This window comes from Dermacentor andersoni, chromosome 11 (assembly GCF_023375885.2).
Source record: "Dermacentor andersoni chromosome 11, qqDerAnde1_hic_scaffold, whole genome shotgun sequence".
NCBI classification, from domain to species: Eukaryota; Metazoa; Arthropoda; class Arachnida; order Ixodida; family Ixodidae; genus Dermacentor; species Dermacentor andersoni.
The window spans coordinates 77460326-77484081 of record NC_092824.1 but is presented as its reverse complement, the minus strand read 5'-3'; the positions used below and the strand labels follow the sequence as shown (position 1 = coordinate 77484081).

General features: G+C 47.0%; 3 protein-coding genes across 3 annotated transcripts in view; 1 reads left to right on the top strand and 2 right to left on the bottom strand.

The window, feature by feature from the left end:
* LOC126517360 (low-density lipoprotein receptor-like) overlaps nt 1-12727 on the top strand; it is a 55042-nt gene extending 42315 nt beyond the window's left edge. Inside the window, exons 8-16 of the mRNA XM_050167065.3 lie at nt 365-583; nt 963-1081; nt 2683-2822; nt 3572-3713; nt 4198-4344; nt 5700-5900; nt 7294-7517; nt 8031-8171; nt 9174-12727. Coding sequence (XP_050023022.2) covers nt 365-583; nt 963-1081; nt 2683-2822; nt 3572-3713; nt 4198-4344; nt 5700-5900; nt 7294-7517; nt 8031-8171; nt 9174-9218 — 1378 coding nt within the window. The 3' untranslated portion in view covers nt 9219-12727. The remainder of the gene's footprint in view (nt 1-364; nt 584-962; nt 1082-2682; nt 2823-3571; nt 3714-4197; nt 4345-5699; nt 5901-7293; nt 7518-8030; nt 8172-9173) is intronic.
* A 1667-nt stretch (nt 12728-14394) lies between these two features.
* LOC126517369 (uncharacterized) lies at nt 14395-15921 on the bottom strand. Its single transcript, XM_050167082.3, has one exon. The coding sequence runs from the start codon at nt 15609-15611 to the stop codon at nt 14571-14573; it is 1041 nt and encodes a 346-aa protein (XP_050023039.2). The 5' UTR covers nt 15612-15921; the 3' UTR covers nt 14395-14570.
* A 4404-nt stretch (nt 15922-20325) lies between these two features.
* Nucleotides 20326-23665, bottom strand: LOC126517364 (RNA-binding region-containing protein 3-like). Its single transcript, XM_050167071.3, has one exon. The coding sequence runs from the start codon at nt 23158-23160 to the stop codon at nt 21703-21705; it is 1458 nt and encodes a 485-aa protein (XP_050023028.2). The 5' UTR covers nt 23161-23665; the 3' UTR covers nt 20326-21702.
* Between the last annotated feature and the right edge of the window lie 91 nt (nt 23666-23756).

Genomic DNA, 23756 nt, shown 5'->3' with positions numbered 1-23756 from the left:
TCACAGCTTAAGATACAGTAACTGGCAAGTTGAGCTCCAACCAGTATTGCCATGTGTGCTACGAGGCTGTAAGCTAGATTCTATGAGGTAATGTTGGTATAAAGTCACTATACTGCATCCTGTTGCAAACTCTGATTAACCAAGGTTGCTCTACCTCTTGTAGGCCATCTTCAGTCAAGTTTTTAGTCTTCTGATTTATGGTGTTCCAGCTGTGGATTGCATTTTTTCAGTGTCCTGTGTGCACACTTGCCCAGTAAAGGTTTTTATGAGAGCAGCTTAGCTGCTGGCTGGTAAGCTTGACAGCCGACGCGGCATGCTTTTCCAAATGCGTCCTGAAAATGTTTTTTTTATGCTTCTTTTTCAGTGCACCCATTGACAAGGGAACCCCAGTCAAGGTGATCATTGACAAGGACCTTCACGTTGCTGATGGCCTGGCCGTGGATTGGATCTACAACCACATTTACTGGACGGACACGGCTCAGAACCTCATCTCTGTCGCAGACCTTGACGGACGCATGCGGCGGGCACTATTCACTGAGGAGCTTGACGAGCCACGAGCGATCGTCGTTAACCCACTGGAGGGGTGAGTGATGCAGATTTTATTAAAATGTAGGAAGCCTCCTCCCGCTGTGTACAACTTGGTGGTTGTATGTTTTATAAAACACAGCACGCAGCTGTACAAAAGCTAACCCGCCTGTTCGCCTGTGGTCAGTCATTGTGTGAGCATAATTCTGTGCAGCTGTTATAAGGCATAAATATGATGTGATGTAGTCATAGTTCATAGCAGGGTTCACCAGTCTGCAATGGGTTTGAAAATCGCACTGCCAGACTTGAACAGGATTGATTAGAACTTCAGCACATTACCTGCAGTCTTGGGGCATACTTTTGTGAGAGGATGCAGGCACTTGCAAATAAATTCTTGCAACCTTTTGTCATTATTTAAAAACCTGTTCTGCCAACAGCTGGATGTTCTGGACCGACTGGGGCAAGCAGCCAAAGATAGAGCGAGCTGGCATGGATGGCTCGCACCGATCTGCCATTGTCACTACAGACATCCTCTGGCCCAATGGACTTACCATTGGTAAGCTTTTCGCTTTCTTTGCTGGCACTCCTGAATGTGCCTAGATTAATACAGTCGTGAAAACTGTTGAGGTTGATAAGATTTGGGGATTGATCAGCCACACTTAATCAGCCTCGTCATTGTCTTTGTGTGCCAAAGAGTGCATACCACAGAGCTTCGCAAATGAGCTTGCACCACGTGTGCTATGAAAATGAAATGGGTGCTTGCTTTTGTGCGGGAGATTCGCAATACGAGCTTAAAGAAATGAGGTGAAGGCTGACATTTTGTGCTATTTGGACAGTTCTTCTAATCTGTTAGTTGGTTGATGATAAATTCAGTGCCTTTAAATAGGACAGATAGTTTGGCTGGCTAGTTTTTCATTATTGAGAAACTAGAGTGCTGGGACGACAAAACACTAAACTAGGGCACTATAGGTGTCCTCTTTCTGTGTGTGTGTTTCATCGTCGCGGCGCTCCAGTTTTCCTGAGCTTTTATATATTGCTGAGTGCTTTCCTATGACTAATAAGGGTCTGTAGCATAGGTCCATTAAAGGAACACTAAAGGCAAATAGTAAGTCAAGCTAAAGTGATTGATTAGTGCTATAGAATCTCTAAATTATTGCGAACAGAGCCTTAATAATCGAGAAGTTGCGGTAAATGCAAGACATGATCAGAGACTGCCCCGGGACATTCAACTGCTTGCCCGATGACAAAAGCACTCCTCAGTTAAATTCTCTCACTAGTACTCAACCACGCTCGTGGCAAAGAATCTCCTCGGGTTGTATTATAAGACGAAATAAAATACTACTTGCTCAGTTCTATTTCATTTTTAGAAAAAAGAACTAATTGAAATCACCCTTGACAACGACACGGGCGGCTGAAAGGTTTATTTTCGCTCGACTCCGAACCGCCCACGCTTTCGTGCTTCAGTAGTTTCGTTATCACGTAGTGCTGCGCTGGTTTTGCTGGCTCACGAAACTCGCACAAACAACTGGCAGAGAATCCAACTTCCACATGATGTCGCGGGATGCCCGAACGGTCTATGCCACTTGACCAAAAAGCAGCTGCAGTGGCGAATCTACCGCTATGTCTTGGCTCAGTACTGCTGTTCGTCATGCGCTGATTTACTGACCGGCAGTAACAAAGGGTGGCGATGGCGTATGCAACGTCGCCACTCCCCCGGTTGAGTGGCGGGGAGTTTGAATTTCGAAAAAGATATTCAGACCCTTCAGATGCAATTTTCTCGTAAACTGTCTTTTTTTGGCACGAAACAAACGTTGCGAGGTTTGTGGAATGGTATTTAAATAGTCCACGTCGACTTAGGATTTGCCTTTAGTGTCCTTTAAGGAATGGTCTTGCTGGTAAATTTGATATCCTGAAACTTTCGCAAATACTTTTTGGTGGTGCGGTGGCTTGCTGGTCATTTATGTTCATTGAGAGAGTTGCACTTCTTAGAGTAGGTACATAGTCTTGCCTTTAGAAATTATATATTTCAGTGATAGCGCTATTGTAGTTGGTTCTTAATCTGCAGATACCCAGTGTGTGGTTGTTCACGAGTTGCATGCTGCTTTTCCTTGCTGTTGTCTAACGCTTGTTTGCTTTTGTCCCACTCGTTACAACCAGACTTTGTGACAAAGCGGCTGTTCTGGGTTGATGCCAAGCTACACCTGATCAGCAGCGCCGACTACGATGGCAGCCACCGCCGAGTTGTCCTCTCTTCACCTCTGCTTGTAAAGCATCCATTCTCCATTGACGTTTTTGAGGTGAGCCTTGCTGTATAGGTAACGGGTACATTGTACATACAACAATAGACTATGATGGGCATAGAACGCTCAATAGGTGGTTCATAAGAATAAGGGAACAATTGTCAGTGGAAGGAAAATGTTAAGGGTAGCAGAGAAATAAATGGGATGTTGAAATTAGGACATTTGAAGACACATGATGGATGGACAGGTGCAATTATAAATTACGAGGACAGGGCTTTACCCTGCACTTGAATTAAAATGGGCCAGTGACAATGATATTAGACTAGAAATATCGAATTTTAATTTTGCAAGGTATGAGTCATACTCATTGAAGGTGAAAAAAAACCAGCTAAACAGTGTACTCGGGAATAGACGACGATGAAGACAGGACCTTGTTGCGAGTCATATGTTGCGCGATATTTCTGACAGGTAATGTCCTTGAACCATTTTGTATTTCAGACATCTGATTTAAATTGGCAGGGAAATGCAAATCAGTGCAATGTAAAGTTGCCTACAGGCCATGAATCTGTGTTAAAACAAGCCTGTCACAAAAACTATTGTTCTCTGCAAAGGGTTTAGAATTGAAGCAGACATGTATTGGTTGACTACTTCCAAAGCTTAGCATTATTTTCAACTTTTCAGACTTTGTGTGCATGCAGAAAAAGTACATCGAAAACATAAACTTCAAAAAAATACTCTCACACGTCTCTCTCTCTCTCTCTCTCTCTCTTTTTTTTTTTTTTTTTTATACGCGTGCTATTTCTCAGGACTGGCTGTACTGGACTGACTGGGAGTCCGAGGTGATCAACAAGGTGAACAAGTTCAACGGCCAGAACCTTACTCACATTGCCAATGGCGTCTTCTCGCCCATGGATGTCCACGTCTATCACAGCTACAAGCAACCCCTAGGTGATTATTATTCTCCAGAAGCTGCAATTGTGTGTGTGCGTGCAAGTTCTACCGCAGTGTTGTCTCCAGGCATGCACTCGTCAAGGAAAGCAAGGAAGCAAGCGAAAATGCTGAAAATGCATGAGCGGTTTTACTTCAATTAACTCCCAGGGCATAGTGCAGACTGGCAGCTATACTTTGATCTTATTGCTCTGGAACAGTAGAATATGGACAGAAAGTTCTGATGCGTTCTGCACCCATACCATTCGAAATTTGCTATGTAGCCACAGGAGAAACCTCAGGCTTTGTCTGCATAAAAAGGCAAGCAGTACGGCACTCAACTATCACTGTGTCATGCTAAGGCTTGTGAAGCAATTACGAACCAGCTGCAAGGCAATAGAGGTTAATTAAGCAATACTGGCGGCTGTAGATGCTGTAAGTAGCACAGACGTTTACGAACATTTACTGATTTGGGCGCTGTGGACTTGTCTGTTTCGATCGGCAGGCGTGAACCACTGTGAGCAGGCCAGCGACGTGTGCTCCCACCTCTGCCTTCCGGCACCAATCCTGAGCATCCACTCGGCACACTACACGTGTGCCTGCCCCAATGGCATGGAACTCCAGGAAGATGGGCGCAACTGCAGGATTATGGGTGAGTTCTCACTTTCAAGGAATCTTTCTTTTTTTTTTAAGTGCCCTCTTGCCCACAAGGGTTAGACTCTCTGCTGCAGCCTGTCAGTGCTCCAGTCTACGAAAATGCTACACTGAACAGTGGCACAGCAATTCTTGAACTAGCTGTTGCACAGTCTTCCGAAACACATATCAACAGTAAAGCTAGAGAAAGCGCACAAGTAAGCATGGAATACTCCAAGCAGAAATGTGTAACTTTGTTGTAGTCGCCTTATAAAGGATTAAGGGAATATAATCGTAATCTAATCTCAACGAAAACATTTTTTCTTGTCTTGCTATGTGAAGTGCGGAGTTTCATATTTTTCTTTCCCTGTTCTGTTTAACACCACATTAGAAAGGTAGGAGCAGTTTGTGTTGGGGAAAGAAAGAAAAGCATTCTTTGTTATATTTTTAGCCATTCATATGTTTAAGTGAGCATTTTAATGAGCTTTTACACTGCAATGAGCCCATCTAATGCTTTCTTGCAAAGTTGTTGTAATAATTTTGCTATAATTATCATTATTTAATGCATAATACTACTCACTGCAAAGGGAAAATAGAAGAGAAACATTGTCCTGGGTCACTTAAGGCACAAAGTCGATCTGCTAAGTGGATTTAGTCATTGCCCCCCTTTTGAATCATACGCGAGAGTTTTTTCTAAACTATTGCTTTCTAAACTTGCTTTATGTGTGCTCGTGACCTTTCTAGCATTTTTGTGTTGGTGCATCAACAAGCTGTGCTGTTGTAAACTTAATTACTGTTACTGATAACTCGCTTTTTTTCTCTCTCACACCTACTCTTCCTTGCTTTCTCCTTAACCCTACCTGTTTTTGCATTTTGTATTACGATGCCACCAACTTCCTTTGCAACCTACCCTCTGTTTTCCTTCTGCCTTCGGCTATAATCCTTGCTGCTGAATCCTTTCAAACCCTCCTGCCTTCCTTAAAAACATGCATGCACACACACACACACACACAAAATGTCCATTATTTTGTCACTTCATTTGGCCTACTTCTTGACACTTGTCCATATGTGCTGAGTTTACTCCCTTTTGGCATCCTCTGACACCCTTTTGATGGCCATTTGCTTTGATGCATTTTTCGGTGTCCCTTTGCACCTACTGTTTTCCTTTCGCTTTATTTCATAACCGTTGCTGCCTCCTTTAAAAAAACTGCTTTTTTTTTCTTACATCTACTGTTTTGTCTCTTTCATTTGTCTTTTTACCTCTTAATGCTGCTTTGTATTGGCTTGGTTCGCTCTTCTGACACCCTTTTTACACCCTTTCGGCACCCAATTGCTTCCATGCTCTCCTCTATACCCTTGCTTTCTCTGTCAAAGCGAGTGCGGAAGAAGTACCGAAGGGCTGCGTCCTCTCGAATGAAACAGTCTCGAGCAGCGACGCGGTCAATGTGACCATGCAGGCGGTCACTGCATCGCCTTCTCCAAACTCCTCCTCTTCCGCTCTTGCACCTTCTTCCTCATCATCCTCTCTGCCTTCCTCTGGGTCCAGCCTTCTCTGCAATGCTTCTGCCGACACAGGTGGGAGCTCTCTCGGTGCTGCAAGGCATGTTATGGTGCATGCATAACGCTTTGGTCAAGTCAGGTTAGCACTGTGCGTAAGGTTAGGCTAACAAGAATAGAAAACTAAGCGAGTTCAATTACGTTCATGATGCAGCAGCTGAACGAATGGACGCAGACAGCAATAGAAGAGATGACACAAGCGCTGGAACAACCAGTACCTTTTACAATAGTGCTACAAGCATGTGCGATTACCATTCAGGGTAGGTTATGTTAGCGGCCTGGTTCAGCTCATGTTAGCAGCAGCCCAATTCAGGTTAGTTTATCAGTTTAATTTAGGCCAGGTTAGGTTGGTCAGGTTATTAGCCTAGTGATGCAAAGGAGCAGCAAGCTGCCATGAAACTGTGATACAATAAATTCTCCTTTGAGGTGCAGTCAACACGTTATTAAACCCCGGAAATGTGCTTGTGTTGGCAGAAGGAACAGAACTGCACTAAATCTATAGATCAAATAAGGACCTTTCAGCTGTTTAGCATATCGGGGAAATGTGGTTTAGCAATGTCTTCAAGAAGGTATACCATTTCCCTTATGAATATGTGCTTGAAATAGTTTTTGGCAAGATGTTATGGGCTACTTGCAGAAAGCCTGAAAACCTGGATAATAATATTGAGGGGCCTCGAGTAGCTTAGCTGCCCAGTCTTGATTAATCGGCTCACACATCAGTGTGTGCCAGTTTTGCTGATCGCCTGCACAAGCTCTATGCGTGAAGGTACTGTCAGCTTCTTGTTGGTGGCGTGAGCTGCCGGGAATTTCACGTAGTTGAAGCATCTCTCAAGTCGTAGGGTACGCAATCGGCAATTATAAATGGAAGGTTGTGTTCCGATGAGCTTGCACAGATAATGAAGTAATGCTTGTCCCCTTTTCCAAACTTTCTCCTCTACTGCTTTCCTTTTGCGGACAACCGTTGTGCTGGGTTCCTGCTAATACCATGCTTATGTGGATGATTCAGAACTGTCATTAACAGCATGTAAGCACGTCAATATGATCAGCGCTGAAGTTTGTATCTGTTTCCTGAAATTAACTGCTTGCCAGCGGTTGGTGCTTTCTCTTGAATAAAACACGCTGACAGCGGATAGAGAAAAACGGTACTAAGTGCTCAACGATGCTAACATTGCTTACTGGTGTTAACAGTTCTCACACCTGTACAGTTGATATGCTACAGAAGCGTAGATGAAAGACAATTCACTGCTAGTGTATGTTAAAAAAGAAAAAGCCTGTTTAATGCCCCGCAAGTGCCAATACTGTAACCCAGTGGGATGTCTCCAGAGGGTTGTGCATTGCTACTGAATGAGCACTTTCCCATCTGTATCGGCGTGTCTGACATTCTTTCACATCTTCCGTCTCACTGATGCAGCGGCCCAAACGTTACCACCTGCCACTGGAGTTAAGGCCCCGACGGTGCCGGCTGTCACGGACGAGAGCGTGGCTTACAACGCTAGCCACGTCGGTGGCAGCGATGCCGCTGGGCCTGCGGCGCCATCGCTGGATCACCGGAACCTATTTTCTCAGCTGGGCTCGGGACACATTGCTGGCATCGTCATGGGCGTTCTTGGGAGCCTGGCTGTCATCATCACCCTGGTGAGTCTGCTGACGCACACCAACACTGGGAACGAGTCTGTCTGCAAAGGAGTGTGGAACTCATTCTTCCCTTGTGTTGTCACCAAATGAGTCTCTCTTAAAAACGCTTGATTTTCTAGGTTTGTTTGTTGTCTTGTTTCAATTTCTTCATGCAGCGATTAGGTTTCAGTTCTACGTGTCGACCTATACTCGTTTGAATTAGTAAGTTTTATTTGAGAGTCGGCACTTAGCTTTCTTATTTGTCTAGTTTCCCTAGCCTCTCTGTTTCGTTGTGGTGTTCTGCCAACTCTTGAACACTACTTCCACAATGGCTTGCCAAATTTCCAAATTAAATACTTCAGGCTGTTGTGAACTCCCAGGGCGTGTCCGACAGGGGGTTTTCACGACTCGCGTTTTGCGAAGCACTTCTCTAATATTAAATGTTTCAAGTCCAGCGCTCTCAATTGCTCCACGGGAGCAGAGTTTGTTGCAATCTTGTTGCTCACTTTTCTGGGTTCCCTTTCCGTCGCGCAGGTGGCATACCTTGTGTACCGACAGTACCTGAGGAGGAACATCACGAGCATGAACTTCGACAACCCAGTGTACAGGAAGACAACAGAAGACCAGTTTAGCTTAGAAAAGAACCAGTACCAACCGGCCAGGGCTTACCCCCCGGTGAGTCGCAATGTTCATGTGTCATCGTGTCTTAGATGTACTACATTGGCATAAATTGAAACGCTAACAATTCTGAAACTACTCCAATGCATTTCGTTGTAAGGTTCATCTGCGTTTGTAAAAAGTGCCTTAATTCAGACTCTAAAACATACACCTGGGACTACTCCATGCTTAGAAATAGTCTACAGAGGGATTGCTTGTTGCACTTGTGTGTAATTATGTAGAAGAGGAATTCTGATCAGTTATTGCCTGTTCGCATTTCAGTTTATGCTAATGTGCACCCCCCCCCCCCCCCTACTTGTGCCTGCACCATGACAGTTACTCTTGATTGTGGTTGTGGTTTGTAGCCCCACAATTGCGGCGATTGCAGTGATAGCTAATCCCAATATCGCGTCAATTGCGTTGTCGTGCAGAGCTATTACCCTAATCGAAAAGTGCAAACTGAGAGAGTGAGTGGCGAAGGGCTTCGAAAAAGGGGAGACCAAGGTAGGAGAAATGTTGCTCCCTTTAGCTTATTGAGGGGGCTTGCGCCCAATCGCCGAATATGAACTCCATATGTCTAGGTGCTTCTAGTGAGTTTAGGCTGTGGCAAAGTAAAGTCAGTCACGTGCAGAATCTTTGCTTGAGCTAGTTGGTGCCGTCACATTACCCTAGATATGTCATTGCAGAAACCACTGTGGTGTTCACTGAGCCTAGCTTCTTCACAACTTCTGTTGAACACCTCTTGTCACTTCATGAGCACTTAATACACAAATAGTACAAAAAACACTTATTCGACACTTATTTAAAGATTGCATAATGCAAGGCTTTATGAGAACTTAATTATTATAATGCTCTAAATTAAAATTTGCATGCTCCAGACTGTTTTAATAAGATGTGTTGGCTACAGACTTCTCCAAAGTCTGAATCTGCTCCAAAGAGCGACACAAGATGACTTCAGTCATTCCCAACCTTGCTAATGCCTAATTTCATTTCTTTCTTCCTTTTTTTTTTCTCCCGCAGAGCATGGAACCTTTGACATCACCGGGCACCAATGAATTTGTATAGTGGCCTATCTGCTAGAAGTGTAAAGGCTACGCTCATGTGGCCAGGACATTATTTTGCAATTAGAGAGACTTTGGTTTTCTTCGGCGGCCACAAGTGGTGTGCATGTGTGCCAGAAAGGACGGCCTCATTGGCATCCGAGCTTTTTGAGACAGTGCCCCCGAGGTGTGGCCATGGGCAGCAACGGTGGAGAGAGAGAGAGAGAGAGAGAGAGAGAGAGAGCAGGACTCCGGCTTCTGCCAAGTGCTTTGGTGTCGTCTGCTGCGCAGCAAACTTGGTCTGGACCGTCTGTTGCCATCTGCGGCTTCTGCAGGAGGGTACAGTGATGTAGACTGAATAGGGCATGACTGGTTGGACACCGGTCACCACCTCCACACAATTTGCCACAAGTGCTACCAAATGTCATCGAGTTACGCAATGTACAGACCAGCATTTGGATGGCAACCTGCATTGGATGGCTGACCTATCTTTCAAGAGGCATGAAGCTTGCAGGAGACGGAGGCTACCTCTGCAACTAGGCAACAAACGATGCTTCGCGTCTTGTGACAGATGGTCATTTGTACAAGCAGGCGGTGGTCCTTGGTTACTGTAGCAGACGACCAATCATCCTGGGAGCAAGCAACAGCTTGTTCCTGCAATGGACGGTTGTATGTGCGGGAACCTGATGTGTCGGGTTGCCAGCTCGGCAGCAGACGACCTGTTGGCATCCTGCAGACGACTGACCAGTTGCAGTGGCCACGTGGCAGATGATGCCAGAAAGTGTGAAAGGGGGGGGCTTGCAACTGTGGTTGTCTTGGGGGCGATAAGCATGGTGAACGTTGAATGTGCGGGGAGGAATGAGGCGGGGGGGGGGGGGAGAAAGCCTGCGATGGCAGTGCGAGATTGCTGTTTCCTGTTCGCCAGAGCTAAACCGGGAATCATTTTGGTGTCTTTCCCTGTACACTGGCCCTTCTGCCGTGGGTGGGCCATGGCCCTGCTGCTTGTGTGTTCGCGCGAGCGCATCTCCTATCTCGTGAGGCATTGTACATTGTGAGTTACTGTGCATCACAAGTGTGGCCAGGGAGACCCAAGTCAAAGAAAAAAAAATTTTTTTCAAAGCAAAACGGAACCACGTCCGTTTCAGGACTGACCAAGCATTTGGCATCCATTCACACGTGAGCGATCGGTCGATTGTGTGAATCGAACGAGCGAGCGGCTGTTATTTATTTTCAGTTACCATCGATCTTCTTGCATCGTGGTTCTGGGTGGGGGAAAGCGAGTTTGGTAGGCTGCGTTTGTGAGCCTTTAGGCAGTCTTTTTCTTCTGTTTCTCTTATTTTTGAGTTGAAGGGGTTATTTATTTCATTGCAGCATCTATTGCACCGAGAGAAAAGAAATCCATTTGTTTCATGAGTAGGATGCGAGCTTGGGGCATGATGTCAGCAGATGATGTCACGGAATCTCCCTGGTGCTTATATTTGTGGTCTGGCATGAAGGCAACGAATCGAACAAGCTTTTAATAAAGCATATTTTCACAGCCAGTGCGACTGACAGGTAGGTAGCAGGAAAAATAAATTATAGCATAAGACTGGTTGCAGTCACTGCTGGACTACCACACGGCGAAGCATATCCAAGTGGTTCTCATATGGCTTGGAGTGTTTGTGGACATTTTTTTTAGTCCCCTTTGTACATTAGCATCCAGAGATTTTTGGAATCTGTTTCAGTGTAAATGTAGAAAAAAAATGTGACGATTTAACTTATTGATAGTTCCATTATTATATACCGGTGTTCACATGCATAGGCAGTGCTTGTTATGATTTTTTTGCAACTAAGATATTTTTACTGAGCAGTGTCCACACTGAAAGTGTGTTCAGTTTATTTCGTGGCAGCAATTTACACTGGCCATGCATTAAAAGAAAAATCTCACACGGTGTTCCTTTAGTGCACCTTGCAGGTATGTTCCAGCAAATGCATTTTTTTGTTTCTAAAGCCCCATGCTTCGTAGATTTTTCGTAGGCGTTGGGGTATTGGCTACGTGTCTTGTAAAACAACTCTAGAATGTCAACTCTGTGTCATTTCTTTGCTGGTTGCACATGGTGTGGCTTTTTGGATGTTCCTTGTCCATGTGTAATGCGAGTGTTTTGAGAGTCCACATTGGGCTGCCGCCGCTTACGAAGTAAGTTATTGGCCGTGGCTTTTGAGGTTCCTGCTTGTTGACTTTGCGAAGTCTGAGGCGGCAGAACTTCCATTCTTTTAGCAATGCTTGTTGCTCACATGCAATCGGTGTTGACGGCTTCTGACATGTTCATCATCAAATGTGTGACGAATGCCACTGACCTCGAGTAGTGTAGGGATTTCATTGAAATGTGTTGCGTTTGTGGGTCAGCTGCCTGAAACTGCTAATGCGGCATTTTTGTTCATCTTAAATTTCTGCCCCACGAGGGGTTACGAGTGGTCGAAAGAATGTACATAAACCCACTTGTTCGCCATCCCTTATGCTTTACCCAAGACAAGCAACCGATTACCCTAACCATCGAAGCAAGCTTTCTTCATCGACTTCAGTGTATAGAAACGAGCTGGCGCTTGAGCTTGCTTGAACCAAGGTGTCATTTGCGAGTGGCTAATTTCATACCCTTTACTATCATCGAGCCGGACGATTCACAATGTTCACTCTTGTCGACAGCAATTTTCATGAAACCTTGTAAGCTTCATTTTTTTTTTTTTTCAGACCAGGAATAAGAAAGCTAATTATGTATGCTTGCTTCCTCTTCATTTTCTTTACTTGCATTTTGGGAGCTTATCTCCCAATAATGTTGATCGCATCATTTTTACACGCTGAAACAATTGGCCGAGAACGGCCCTTCCTTTGCCGTCACAGTGGCAAGCTTTCCAGCATGGCACCTGTTGTCGAAATCGCACCTCGCATGTTACTATAATTTTTCTAGACCCCTCCTATTCCTAGCCCCACCCTCCCCTCTTAACAGAGGATTGTTGACTTACGATTATGATTATCGTTATTTATAATAAATGCACGCGTGACTCAAAACGTGTGACTTGTGGCACCACGCTTTTGCTTTCCTAACACGCCACTCGGTTGGCTAAAAACATTGTGTACATTTCCCATCTCCCGCTGCGGTGTTTTTAGTTTTTTCCCTCCTACGAGTTTGTTACTCGGCCACACGGAAGTTCCTGTCCAAAGCGCCGTGCTGCCTTCTGATCTTGTATTTGTCCTCCCATTTCGTTTCGGTCAGTCTCGGATTCTAGTGCTTTGTGATATATACATATACATATGAATGCAGCAGCTGTTGTTGCCGAGTTGTGTCTGTGTACGGTCTGTTGTGCATATTTGTTTCCTTTTCCTTCTTTCCTTTTCACATCTGTATACATAGCATTGAGTGTACTGGTCATTTCTGTTCTCAGATTAGTCGCCGCCAGGCGTGCGATTCGTTCCAGTTCTCCTTTTTTCTTTTGTACATAGTTGTCTACCCAAGTGTAAGGTACGAAATAAAAAAAATTTGATTTCACTAAGTAAAAGCTGGCTTTGTTGAGTGTTCATTGCCAAACTGCTGGAACGTGTCTTGAAATTTGCATGTGGCAAAGCAGGCCACGCCTTTGACAGCTCTAAAGGATGCTTAAAAATATTTTCCTGTGTTGGGATGGAAATGGCACTGCAACGACAACACTCCAAACCTAACCTAAGCCAGTCACTGCAAACAGCAATTATGAGCTGCCACCTGATCTCCAGAATCGCCTGGTGCTTCTGGAAGACAGAGAACGCTGGTGGTACTTGAAGAATACACCTGCCACTTAGTGAACCCTCTGCAAGATGGCTGTTACCGAGTTAGTCATTTTTATATCTCAATTGTTTTCAATTCTTTTGGAAATTGACTTTTTGAATACACGCATTCTGCAGAAAGTATGCGCAGCACAGTGTGAACATTGAAGGTATGCAATCTTTGCAGATTCTGGGTTGGACATCCCGGGTTGTATATATTTGTAGCATTCTGCTGTGTTTTAACCAAGGCATGAACAAATGCATAAACGAATACAATCGGCTGTTCGCAGTACAACCCACACCAACAATTCAGATGTAGGCAAAGTGCAAGGGCTGTTCTTTTGATTTAGGGACACATTAAGCAACACCCAGTGGTCAGAATTAAACCCTTTTTCGCAGTACAGGTGCTGTTTTGGAATAAAGCCTACCAGTAAGCTAGCCAGCCAGCTGTCAATCGACAGATTCTTTACAGACTGAACTTAGTCATCTGCTGCACAGAGACTACCAGGTTGGTTTCAAATTCACACTGGGCAGTGTTGCTAGCAGTTTCATATCGGGGAGCCTACATACAAAACTTCTTACGTGTAACTGCCCCATTTCATATATACATGCATTTGGGTCTGAATGGTATGTCTATTACTGAAGTGTGCTCTCTCTCTCATCTATATCAAATGCAACCGTGCCATTTGTGGAAGGCTAACTGAAGTCAAACACTCCAGTGTGGCATTACTGCATTAAACTCGAACCTCATGAGGACGATAGTGTGAGAGACTGCAACAAGCAATGGCCTTTAAGTGGCGAAACGGGCCGTCGCGCGAACAGATCGCCATTCTCCACGCCCGGAAGTGCTATGAGCGACTAGCCGATACTGCGAAGCCACAATACGATGTACAACAGTGAACCTACCCGTTGTCTTGCGAAACAAGCAAACGACCAAATTTTTATACTTGCAAGAATAAAAATACAACTACTTAAAAGGTTTTAGAAATACCTTATGCTGCGCTGTGCAGCAAAACAAATTAACTTCATTACAGCCTGCCTCATGGCAGTTTCATTGCGTATTTGCTGTCCTCATAGCAGCAACACCAGGGCAACGTCGCTCAGTGATCACCCACACGGGGTTTGACATGTAGGTGACCAACGGGGATGACAGCCATCTTCATAGCATCGCTTGTTGACAATGTGTGCAAGTTCACTTGCATGTCGTTTATAATTTCTAGCTGTGCTTCACTGAAAAACAGAAGTGCTACAGGTCATTCGAGGCCCAAAACAGCATGGCAGTGTTGCAGTAAACATGCTTGCATGGTAGATCTGGAACAGTCCAGAAAATCGGCAGAATGTTTTGTGTTGCAAGAAGCCTTTAAAGGAGCGAGTTTCCGAGCTAATAAAAAAAACCTTCAGGTACCTTGAAGTAGCAAAAGCTCAATTTCTGTGCAAATACTTATACTTTTTATTTTGAACATTAAACAGGCCATCCTATGCATAAAGTGGCATTCCCTTATTCAAGAGCCACACTTGGAAAACCAAAAATAACGTGCACAGTATCGATGATGACGGCCATGTTGTCATTGCCTTTTCATTCTTAAAATTGGTCACTATATACTACACCATTTCAAGGTCTTTTTGAGCTGCAATAGCTGCCAGTTCCTTTTCCTTCTCGGCCAAACTGTCCTCGAGGGCCAGGACACGTTTCCTGAGCTTCGTGATTACGCTCTTGTAAAACAGCAGCCGCTGTGTCTGTATCTGGCAGCAGCGTCGCTTGGGCCGGCCCGGGTAATTCGACGAGGATTCGTTGACCTCCGCGCTTCCAGTGCCGAGGTCGTCGGCTCGAGTCCTAGCGGAAGTCGACGCCGGGCGCCGTTGATTGGTGAAGACGATGACGTTCAGGTTCTTTGGCGGCTGCTTGTCGCCGCTCTCACTAAGCTGCACCGCCTCGTCCGACGCCGCGGCAGCAGGCTGCGAGAACTCTTCGAGATGCACGACATCCGACGACTTCGCAGCAGACGACGTCGCGCCGTACTCCTCCGAAGCACCGTCTCCATCTTCGCCTTCGCGCGGAAACGTCAGTGTGATCGTCTGCATATCACCGCCGGCGTCTTCCTCGTCGTTTTCGGCCTGTGGCGGGTCGGACGCCGTTTTGGGCATGTAGACCACCATGTCCGTAAACACCTTCTGTTTGCGCGGACGGCCCGTGCGGCGCACGCCACCGCTACCGCCGCTCCTCGGGTCGTAGTCTTCGTCGTCATCCGCAGCATCGGCGTCCTCGGCGACTACAGATCGCAGAACTGTCACTCTTTGCGGTGCACCCGGTCGAGTCGCGAACTGCTGCTGCTGCTGGTGCAGCAGCAAAGCCTTGGGCTTGCGACCCCGTTTCTTCGGCGCGTTCCTGCAAGGCCTGATCGTGAACACGGACGGCACGGCCGAGGGCAGCAGGAAGTTCTTGCGCGCTGTCATCTTGTAGTCTTCGTGCGTGAAATGCTCGCCGCAAACGAGAGTCCATTCGGTGAACGCCTTGACACCGTTCTCGGTGAGTACTTCCATCCACATTGTACGCCACGGTTCATTCGACGGAATTTGGTGAAACGTGAGGCCCGGTATACGCTCGCGCGAGTTGCGACAGCCCGGGATGCAGCACTTGCCCATGGTTAATCGTTTTTTTCTTCGCTGTAGCGGCGCGATCGCTCACCTGCCGAAAGTACTTCGAAAGCACGCCGGCATGCAATAGCCGCAGACGTGGTGATGAACTACCGTGGTTAAGACGTCCGACAGCGGTAGAACGGGCGTTAAGGTTGCGCTGGAAGGAGAGAAGCTCCTTTTTGTACCCTCTGCCAGGTCATGTTGGAATCTCAAAGCTCACGCAGTTGATCTGGTCGCACGTACGGAACTGCAACACCAACACGCACCTTCGGCCGATAGACGCGCGAAACAACGCAAGAACTGTGAGCGGATTGGATTGACCGCAGTTGGCAATAAAAGAAGCCAGAAGCTGCTGCGATGGCGAGCCAATATTATCATAGAGTTTCATACAACAATTATTGTAAGAAACTCTATGAATATTATAGTGCCTAGAAAATACTACACTAATATGCCCGCCGCGTTGCTCGCTTTCCTATTGTAACAGCAGTTCCCTAAATTCAGTATAAATTCCGTGAGGCGGCGCTCGTTGCGTTTTTAATCATAGAGTTACTATACTAACTCGTAATTATTGTGGGAAACTCTATGACTAACTCTACGTTTTCAACTACCGGCGTTTTAGCGGGCCTCCGAGACTGTAACAGATGCCATGGTAATCTCAGAGGCGGTAGCAAGTGATCTAAGTTGCAGGCGTTCGCCATGAAAGGCGCTCATTGCCTTTTCGCGGAGACGAGAAAAGAGAGAGGGCACAAACTCGAGGACCCGAGTTTATCCAACAACACGGCAGGCATCTAGTGAAGGAGGCATTGGGCGAGCAATGGTGCAGTGGTTTCTCCTCTTTTTCACGCTCCCTCCTCGACCGTGGCGCCGCCTACACTGCTCGAGCGTAGCAACGGCGCCACGGAGTGAACGGCGCCAACATGCGCTCCTCGCCACTCCGTAGGCTCTTCTCGAGCAAAAATGGCGCTGAAACACAGCGCGAGGGCCCACGTGATGCTATTAGGCCAATAGCGGCGTCGGCCTCGGCCAGAGCACGCGAGGAGGAGGCGGCATTCTTCAAAGCGTGGCGCTACTTTACGAAGCTTAAGGGGTTTTAGTTCCGGCCCCTCTCCTCTTTTCTCCTCTCCAGCAGGGTCGGCTGCTCCAACCTTAAATCACGTTTCTTTGCTTCCGTGATTTAAGCGGCGTCTGTTGCGATCCCGGAGGCAGGACTCGCGGTCTCTCGTCAAGCCATTGGCCGAGACGAGACGTTCATTTGAGGGATCGCCAGCCGTTTGTGCGCAGGCACGAGTGGCACGAGTAAGAGGGTGCGCGAGAGAGAAAATTCGGAGGCTTCTTTGCGCGTGTTGTAAACGTTTGTCCCTAGCCATGCCAGCATTGCGGAGTGGGGTCGAGTTTGTTTACCCTCTAAAAATAGGTGAAGCAGTAAGCACTGACACCCCATTTGGTGACGGCTGTGTCAGACAGACTGTCTCGCAGCTGCGGCGCTCGTGCTAAGTCAGTCGTGGCGGTCATAGCTTCCTCGCGCCTTACGGCGATGTACCTAGTAAATAACATCAAAGATGTTTCTGTGGGAGCATTACGGCAGCAGCATAACGGTGGTGCGAACGATACGTACGCAGTAAAGCTATATGCGTAATTCTCTTTTTGAACTTGCGACACATTCACGGACTTTTAAGAGATAAAATGAGTAATCGCTTCGTTGTTCCAGTTTCTAAAGAGCGCAAAAGCGAACTTTACAATGTACACAATGAAACTGTTGTGAACTTTACGAACTTTATAAACAATGAGATTTAGTGTACAAATTCTGTGCGGTTTGCTACTGCGTGAAAAAGGCAATAGGAATGGCTATTTAACGTTATGTTAGAGAGCAGCGGACTACACACACCGGCATTGTTCAGGTTCGGGCAGTCAACTTGTGGAGTCAAGTGACTGATCAAAGCCTTAATTTGCGACATCACTGTCACTACATTCGCAAAAATCTTCAACTGTGCAAGCAATTCGTCACTACACAACAACCGCCATACTAATTACAATGCCGCACCGATCAACCGTAAAGTAGCAGACGAACAGGTTATAAAAGCAACATCAACGGCCAACGATTGAAAGAGAGTGGGTGCAAACAGCAGAGTTTCATACAATAATTGTTGTATGAAACTCTATGCCAGTAGGTCGTTGTGCAGCATGGAGGAAGGACCATGTGGTGCAAACTTTTGTGGCCTGTTGTGTCAGGCAGGCTGCTGTGGGAGCAAACTTGACAGCCGTAGTTGCATTCTCGGCCGCTTGGCTGGGCCGAACGGCGTTAGCTCTCGAGAACTGGACGCGTCGGTTTTCACGGGCGACGGCGTTCGAAGTGCGTTCGTCACGCATTTTCTATGCCGTCAATGCCGATCCCAGAGAACAGTTTTTGATGCATGCGGCAGGCTGCACCTTTCCGTTTTTTTTTTTTTTTTTTTTTCATTTACAGTACAGAATGAACGTTGCGTGCGGGAGCTGCCGGGAGATGGCGTGCTGCTGATCACGGGGCCAAGCATCCTATACCGTATCATTTCACAAATCCTCAAGACGTGGATGAGTGCATGGGCAGAGAACAACATGCTCACAGAACTACAAAATGGGTTTCAAGCTGGCAGGCGCCTAGAGGACAATATTTTTGTGCCGACTCAAACAGTGGCAGTAACCCGCAAGGAGTCGAGAAGCCTCTATGGGTGCTTTCTGGACGTATCAAAGGCATACGAGAGTGTCCTCCATGATCACCAACTCCACCGGATGGCACACATCCACATGCCTGAAGTATGAATTGGTCTGTTAAGCCGCCTGTACAAAAACAACACGGTCATTGCACGCTTTGCAGTCCCAACCAGTGGTCGTGATGCAGGCTGTCCAATGTCACCGTTGCTATATACGTTGTACGTTTCCAGACTGCAGCAAGCACTTTCAGCAGCTGGAGGTGACTTTCCGTTCAAGCACAGAACCCCCGAGACTTCGAAGCTGCCCGGTTTACTTTACACTGACGACATAGTCCTCCTAGGAGAGAGCCCAAATGACCTTCAACAGCTCTCTGCGACCTACCTACATCACCTCGACCTTAACTTTAATGCCAGAGAAGCTGCCGTGTTGGTGCTATCAGGCCCACAGCTCAATGCCAACATATACCTGCCTGGAGCTGAACACAGTGGGCCACGGAATACCGGTATCTCGGTGTGGTGTTCAGCACAGTAAGTGACCTTCTGGCAACTTACAAGGAGAACCTACGTAAAACATCACAAAGACAGCAAAGGTTCTACGTTGAAAAAGCCTGTGGGGGTGTAACCACTTCCTGATTGTCCGAGACAAGTGGAAAACTGTGCATGTCCCCGGCCCGACTTTTGCAAATTCAGCTGTCTGCCTCACAGCAAGAACCAGGGAGTGGTTGGGATGAGGGCAGCGAGAGGTGGGCCGTCTGGCCCTTGGCCGTCAAGGGCACGTTGCATTAGAGGCCAGTCAGGGTGACATGGGTTGGTCGGTCCTAGTACAAGGCATGTGAAGCAATGAGCAAGCTCACCTACGAAGGACGTCCGCACCTCATGGCCAACACGTGATGGCCCGGGTGTGTGTTTAGATACACCTGCATAACAGGCCAATAAACCCAGTGATGCAAGCAGGTTCAATTTCTACGCCGCAAATATGGATTTCTTGTGAAACCAGTAAGTGAGGACCGGGAATCCAAGTGGACAGCGGCTGTAAAGTGTACACAGGTGTTTGAAAAGGAGACAAGGTGGCGGAACGCAATGGTGGTGAAATCTACCTCGCGGACGTACAGCACTCACAAAACCAACATTAAAATGGAGTTGTACGATAACAGCAGTGACATTGTGCTCCTCTTTGAGGCATGAGCAGGGGCACTGTGCGCGCTTGTGTACCAGCACCACTTCGACCTGTCCATTGACACCATTTGTTGGACATGTGGCCTGGAGGAGGAAAACCTGGAACACCTGGTCTACCGGTTTGTGCCCACGACACATAGAGGGCACCACACTTCTGCTAGCACTGAGATTTGGGAGCGAGAATGGAGTGTGGGAATGGGGTGTGGTGGTGTCCAACACAGTGCATGTAACGAAGCACATACTGGCGCAGTGGTGACGTATGATTTGGAAACCGCACAAAGTGACTAACTCTTAGAGAAACAGTTGAAATCCAGTGTCTCAATGTAAATGTCTGTGCACCTGGCCGGGCTGCGTGTACAAAAGAGCTGGGGTCGGCGCTCTCTACCCCCTCTCTTTTTTGCTTTCTCTCTTTCTTCTTTCACTTCCCCCCCTTTTCTCTTTGACAGGTACATATTTTCTTCGGCTAGGGTGCTTTAAAGCAACCCGCCCGTTACAAAAGGATTAGCCAGAATTCATCAATCATTCATCATCATTGGCCATGTTTTTTTTTTCTTCTTTAACATAGGTAGGTCATTAGGCAATATAATAAGAGCTTGGTGGTGCAACCCACCACCCCTTTCCAAAGGAGACGCTCATAGCATCCATCCATCCATCGTCCCCTCGCATGCACGCGCAGGTGCCAGGAGGCAACGAGGCAACTTTCAAAACTCTCGAGGCTACTCTGCAAACAGCGATGGTCACGACCACATGTAGGGCCGTACCACAAACATCGCAATATATACGACATTAAGGTGAACATAGACAACCATATTTGTCAATAGCCTTTTTCGGACGGTGTTCAAGAAGCTTGAAAAATCTGAAAATTTCAAATCTCTATTTGTGGCAGTGATCAGTACAGAAGATGCTGAAAATGGCTGCAACCGGCTTGAAGATTTGTGTTCATACAACACTGCATATTGTTAAGCACTTGGTGGAAGGGTGTTGAAGTTGTCTGTACAGCATGCTAAGTAATAGCCACCTGCAGCGTGCGAGGATTGTTCTCGTTCGCCCATCCTTTGAGTGCACCCCACATTTGTTATCAAACGAACAAGGTCTTGCACTATCAAATCACATGTGAAACTGCAATTCCATTCCCAATCATCATCATATTTTTATGTTTATATTCTCATTAGACAGTTACTTTTCGGACACCCAGTATCATCTCCCATCTCTTCCATTCTTGTACATTACTTCCATTATTCAGACCCCTTTGCTGGTTGCCATTCAGATGTCAACAGACGGCTAAACTAACTGTGCGTCCCATAGGAACTTTTCTCCGCTCTAGCTATTACCTTAAAAGGGAAAGAAATACTAGTTGAGTAACTGAATGCACTGTATTGCATTAGGCATAGTTAGGCAAAATAACTCTCCTTCCTGTGCACTTCCAGTTGAACAACTACCAGCTGCAATATAGATGCTTACCAAAGACAAAGTTCAGAGAGAACTAGCAGTGCCTGCTGACATTTTAGAGCTCCGTTCAGCTGGTGAAGACTGCAACTCCAGTTTTTCATATTTCAGTTTTTCAATGTCTTTTCATATTCTGAATCATCTTAGCTGTCGAAAAATACCAATCTTCAGAGATTTACGAATCTTGATCTTGCACTGGTACCCACCACCACGCTACTTGTTAACAGCAATATAACTTTGCTAAAGAGGCTTAAGACAGAAGAGTCTGCTTCTGCAGTTGTAGCCCAACAAAATTAAACCCATGTATATGTAAGCCTGGGCACAGACAGCACACAGTTGTAGCAGAATCAACTAATGGAAATAGCAGCACGAGACGTAAACTTCAAGTTCAGCAGAGGTGACAGTGTGAAAAGCACTACGTGGAGAACTGAAATCCCTAAATCTTTCTTTTTCATATTTTTTTTTTGGCCTGATCCATTCATGTGTGTGCCCGTTTCTCAAATTGTAGCGGCTGCATCATCATCAACAGCTGCATCATACAGCAATTTTATATACAAGAATAGTTGTATTTCACAAAGAGAGGTGGATACACCTTGATGAAGTATTACTGGTGCACTTTGCTTACATGCAGATCAGACATGAAGTATTATTCACATTAAGAAAGTATAAAACTTGTGCGTAGCACAACTTTTATACTTTCAGCTTTATACATTACCGCATTGCTTATGCTTATTTACAGGTGCCCACATGAACAACTTCAATAAAGTAACACATTAAGGCAAGCATTGTCAGTCCGTGGGCGGCTTCTTGGCTTTTGCTGACCTTGCAAACTGCACAACAAGCGGCTTCCCTTTCAGAAGATAACCATTGGTGTCCCTTCGAGCTCTGTCTGCCTGAGTTTCACTGGCAAGTGTTAAAAACGCTTGCCCTTTCATGCGGCCCTCTTTCATGAGCCTTATGTCAAAAGCATTACACTGTTCCTCAGAGCTGGCATCGATGTAGCCTCCATAGATGCGAAACAAGTCCTCAACAGTCGCAGCCTTGGCCACATTCTTTATGTAGAGCCTGGAGGCCACATCTCCTGGCTCATAGTTCTTGAACACGGACGCTCTGCTCATCTCGTCGCTGGAGATACGCCCCGACCTGATCTCCTCCCTCCGCAGGAACTGCGTTCCGCTCCAGTCATAGTTGTCATCACTGGCATTCGTCTCACTGGTTTCCACTGGCTTGGGCAAGGCAGGCAGAATGCCAAAGCCGCCTCCCTCCACAACCTCTGGTGCTGTCGTTTGCTTCACTTGTGCTTCGCCGTCGATTTCATGTCGGATGTTGATGGCTATAGCTTTCGGCACTCCCCTGTCTTCGACGAGTGGCTCGAACACATCCGACGCCTTGGGCCCATGCTCCTGAACCGGCTGAGGCGGTAGAAGCTTTTGGAGTTTGGGCCTCTTCAGCTGGGTCTTGGCTTTGCGCTTCTTTGGTATCACGGACTGCTGCAGCTGGGCTCTCTGAAAGGCGTCGTCTTCGTCACTCTCCATCTCAGACTCCTCCAAGCTCGACTCGTGGTCACCGCCCGACGCTTCGGCAGCCGCAGCGGAAGCCGTGGGTTGGGTTTCGCTCGTGGCGAGACCGGGGTTGACGGGGAGAGATTGTTGCATCATGGGCGGCTGCGGCATCGGAGGTCCGAACGGGGCCGGGAGGTTCATCTTGTTCATCAAATGCAGAACCTGAGTGTAGAACTTGGGCACTGAGAGCAGCATGGCAGCTATGTTCGCCACGATCGCAGGAGACGCAGGAGGGTAGGCGTAAGTCAGCATCGGGTTGAGAACGTAGTCGAGCCCCAGGTCCGCGGACATCGCGTGCAGCTTGATCGCGAACGCCTCCATTTTGGACTTGTACTCATCCTTCGACGACGTCGCAGCCGCCTGCTTGTCGGCGATTTCTGCTGCGCTCGCAGACTCCGAGAACTGCTCGCTCTTACTCGGGAAATAGCGGTCTACCTGCTTGCCGAGCGCGTATTCGACGACCAGACGGCTGCCCATGAGCACGGCCTGGTGCAAACGATCGAGAGCGCAGTCGGCGGCGTCCTGCGTCGGGAACGTCGCGAACGCGGAGTTCTTCAGCTTGCCCGTCGATCGCATGCATCGCACGCTGTCAGCGCCGAAGTGCTTGAGCAGGTCGATCTTTTCTGCTTCGCTCATCGAGGTCGGCAAGTGCCGAACGAGCAGCGTCTCGCACTTGTTGCGCATGTTGCACGGCTCGATCGTGGTCCCAACCGTGTGCTGTACTGTTATAACGCGCGCCTACCCCGCGGTCGGTCGGACACGAGCCCGCTAGCGAAATCGTAATTTGCCAAGCTCGGCCATTATCATATTAAGAACTTTTTAGAAGGGATGGAAAACTGCACACACTAGCCCTCCGCTTAAGAGAACGCTCCGTAGCAATGAATAACCGGAAAGCGCAGTAAGCATGGAAAAGCAATGAAAACCTTGTAGTAGCTACCAGACTCGTAGGATCTGCAGAGTAGCTTATGAAAAGCTACAACCACAGAACACCTATACAAACTTCTACAACTACTACAACGCACCTGCACCTGCCTGGAGGTGCTTCCTGTGGTGCTTCTGCATACGTGTATCACAACGCCAAGTAGTCCCAGTTGTCCTACGGTCCTACGCCTCCATCGGTTTCGGTTTCAACACCCATCATTGCACCCTCAGAGCAACAACGGCGGCAAAACATAGGTTTTAGCTAGTGCTCTTGCCTGCTTAGTACCGTGATACAAAACATTGAATGTCAAGTAATTAAATAACTTCAAAAAGCGTAAGTTTGGGCATGTTGGTATTCC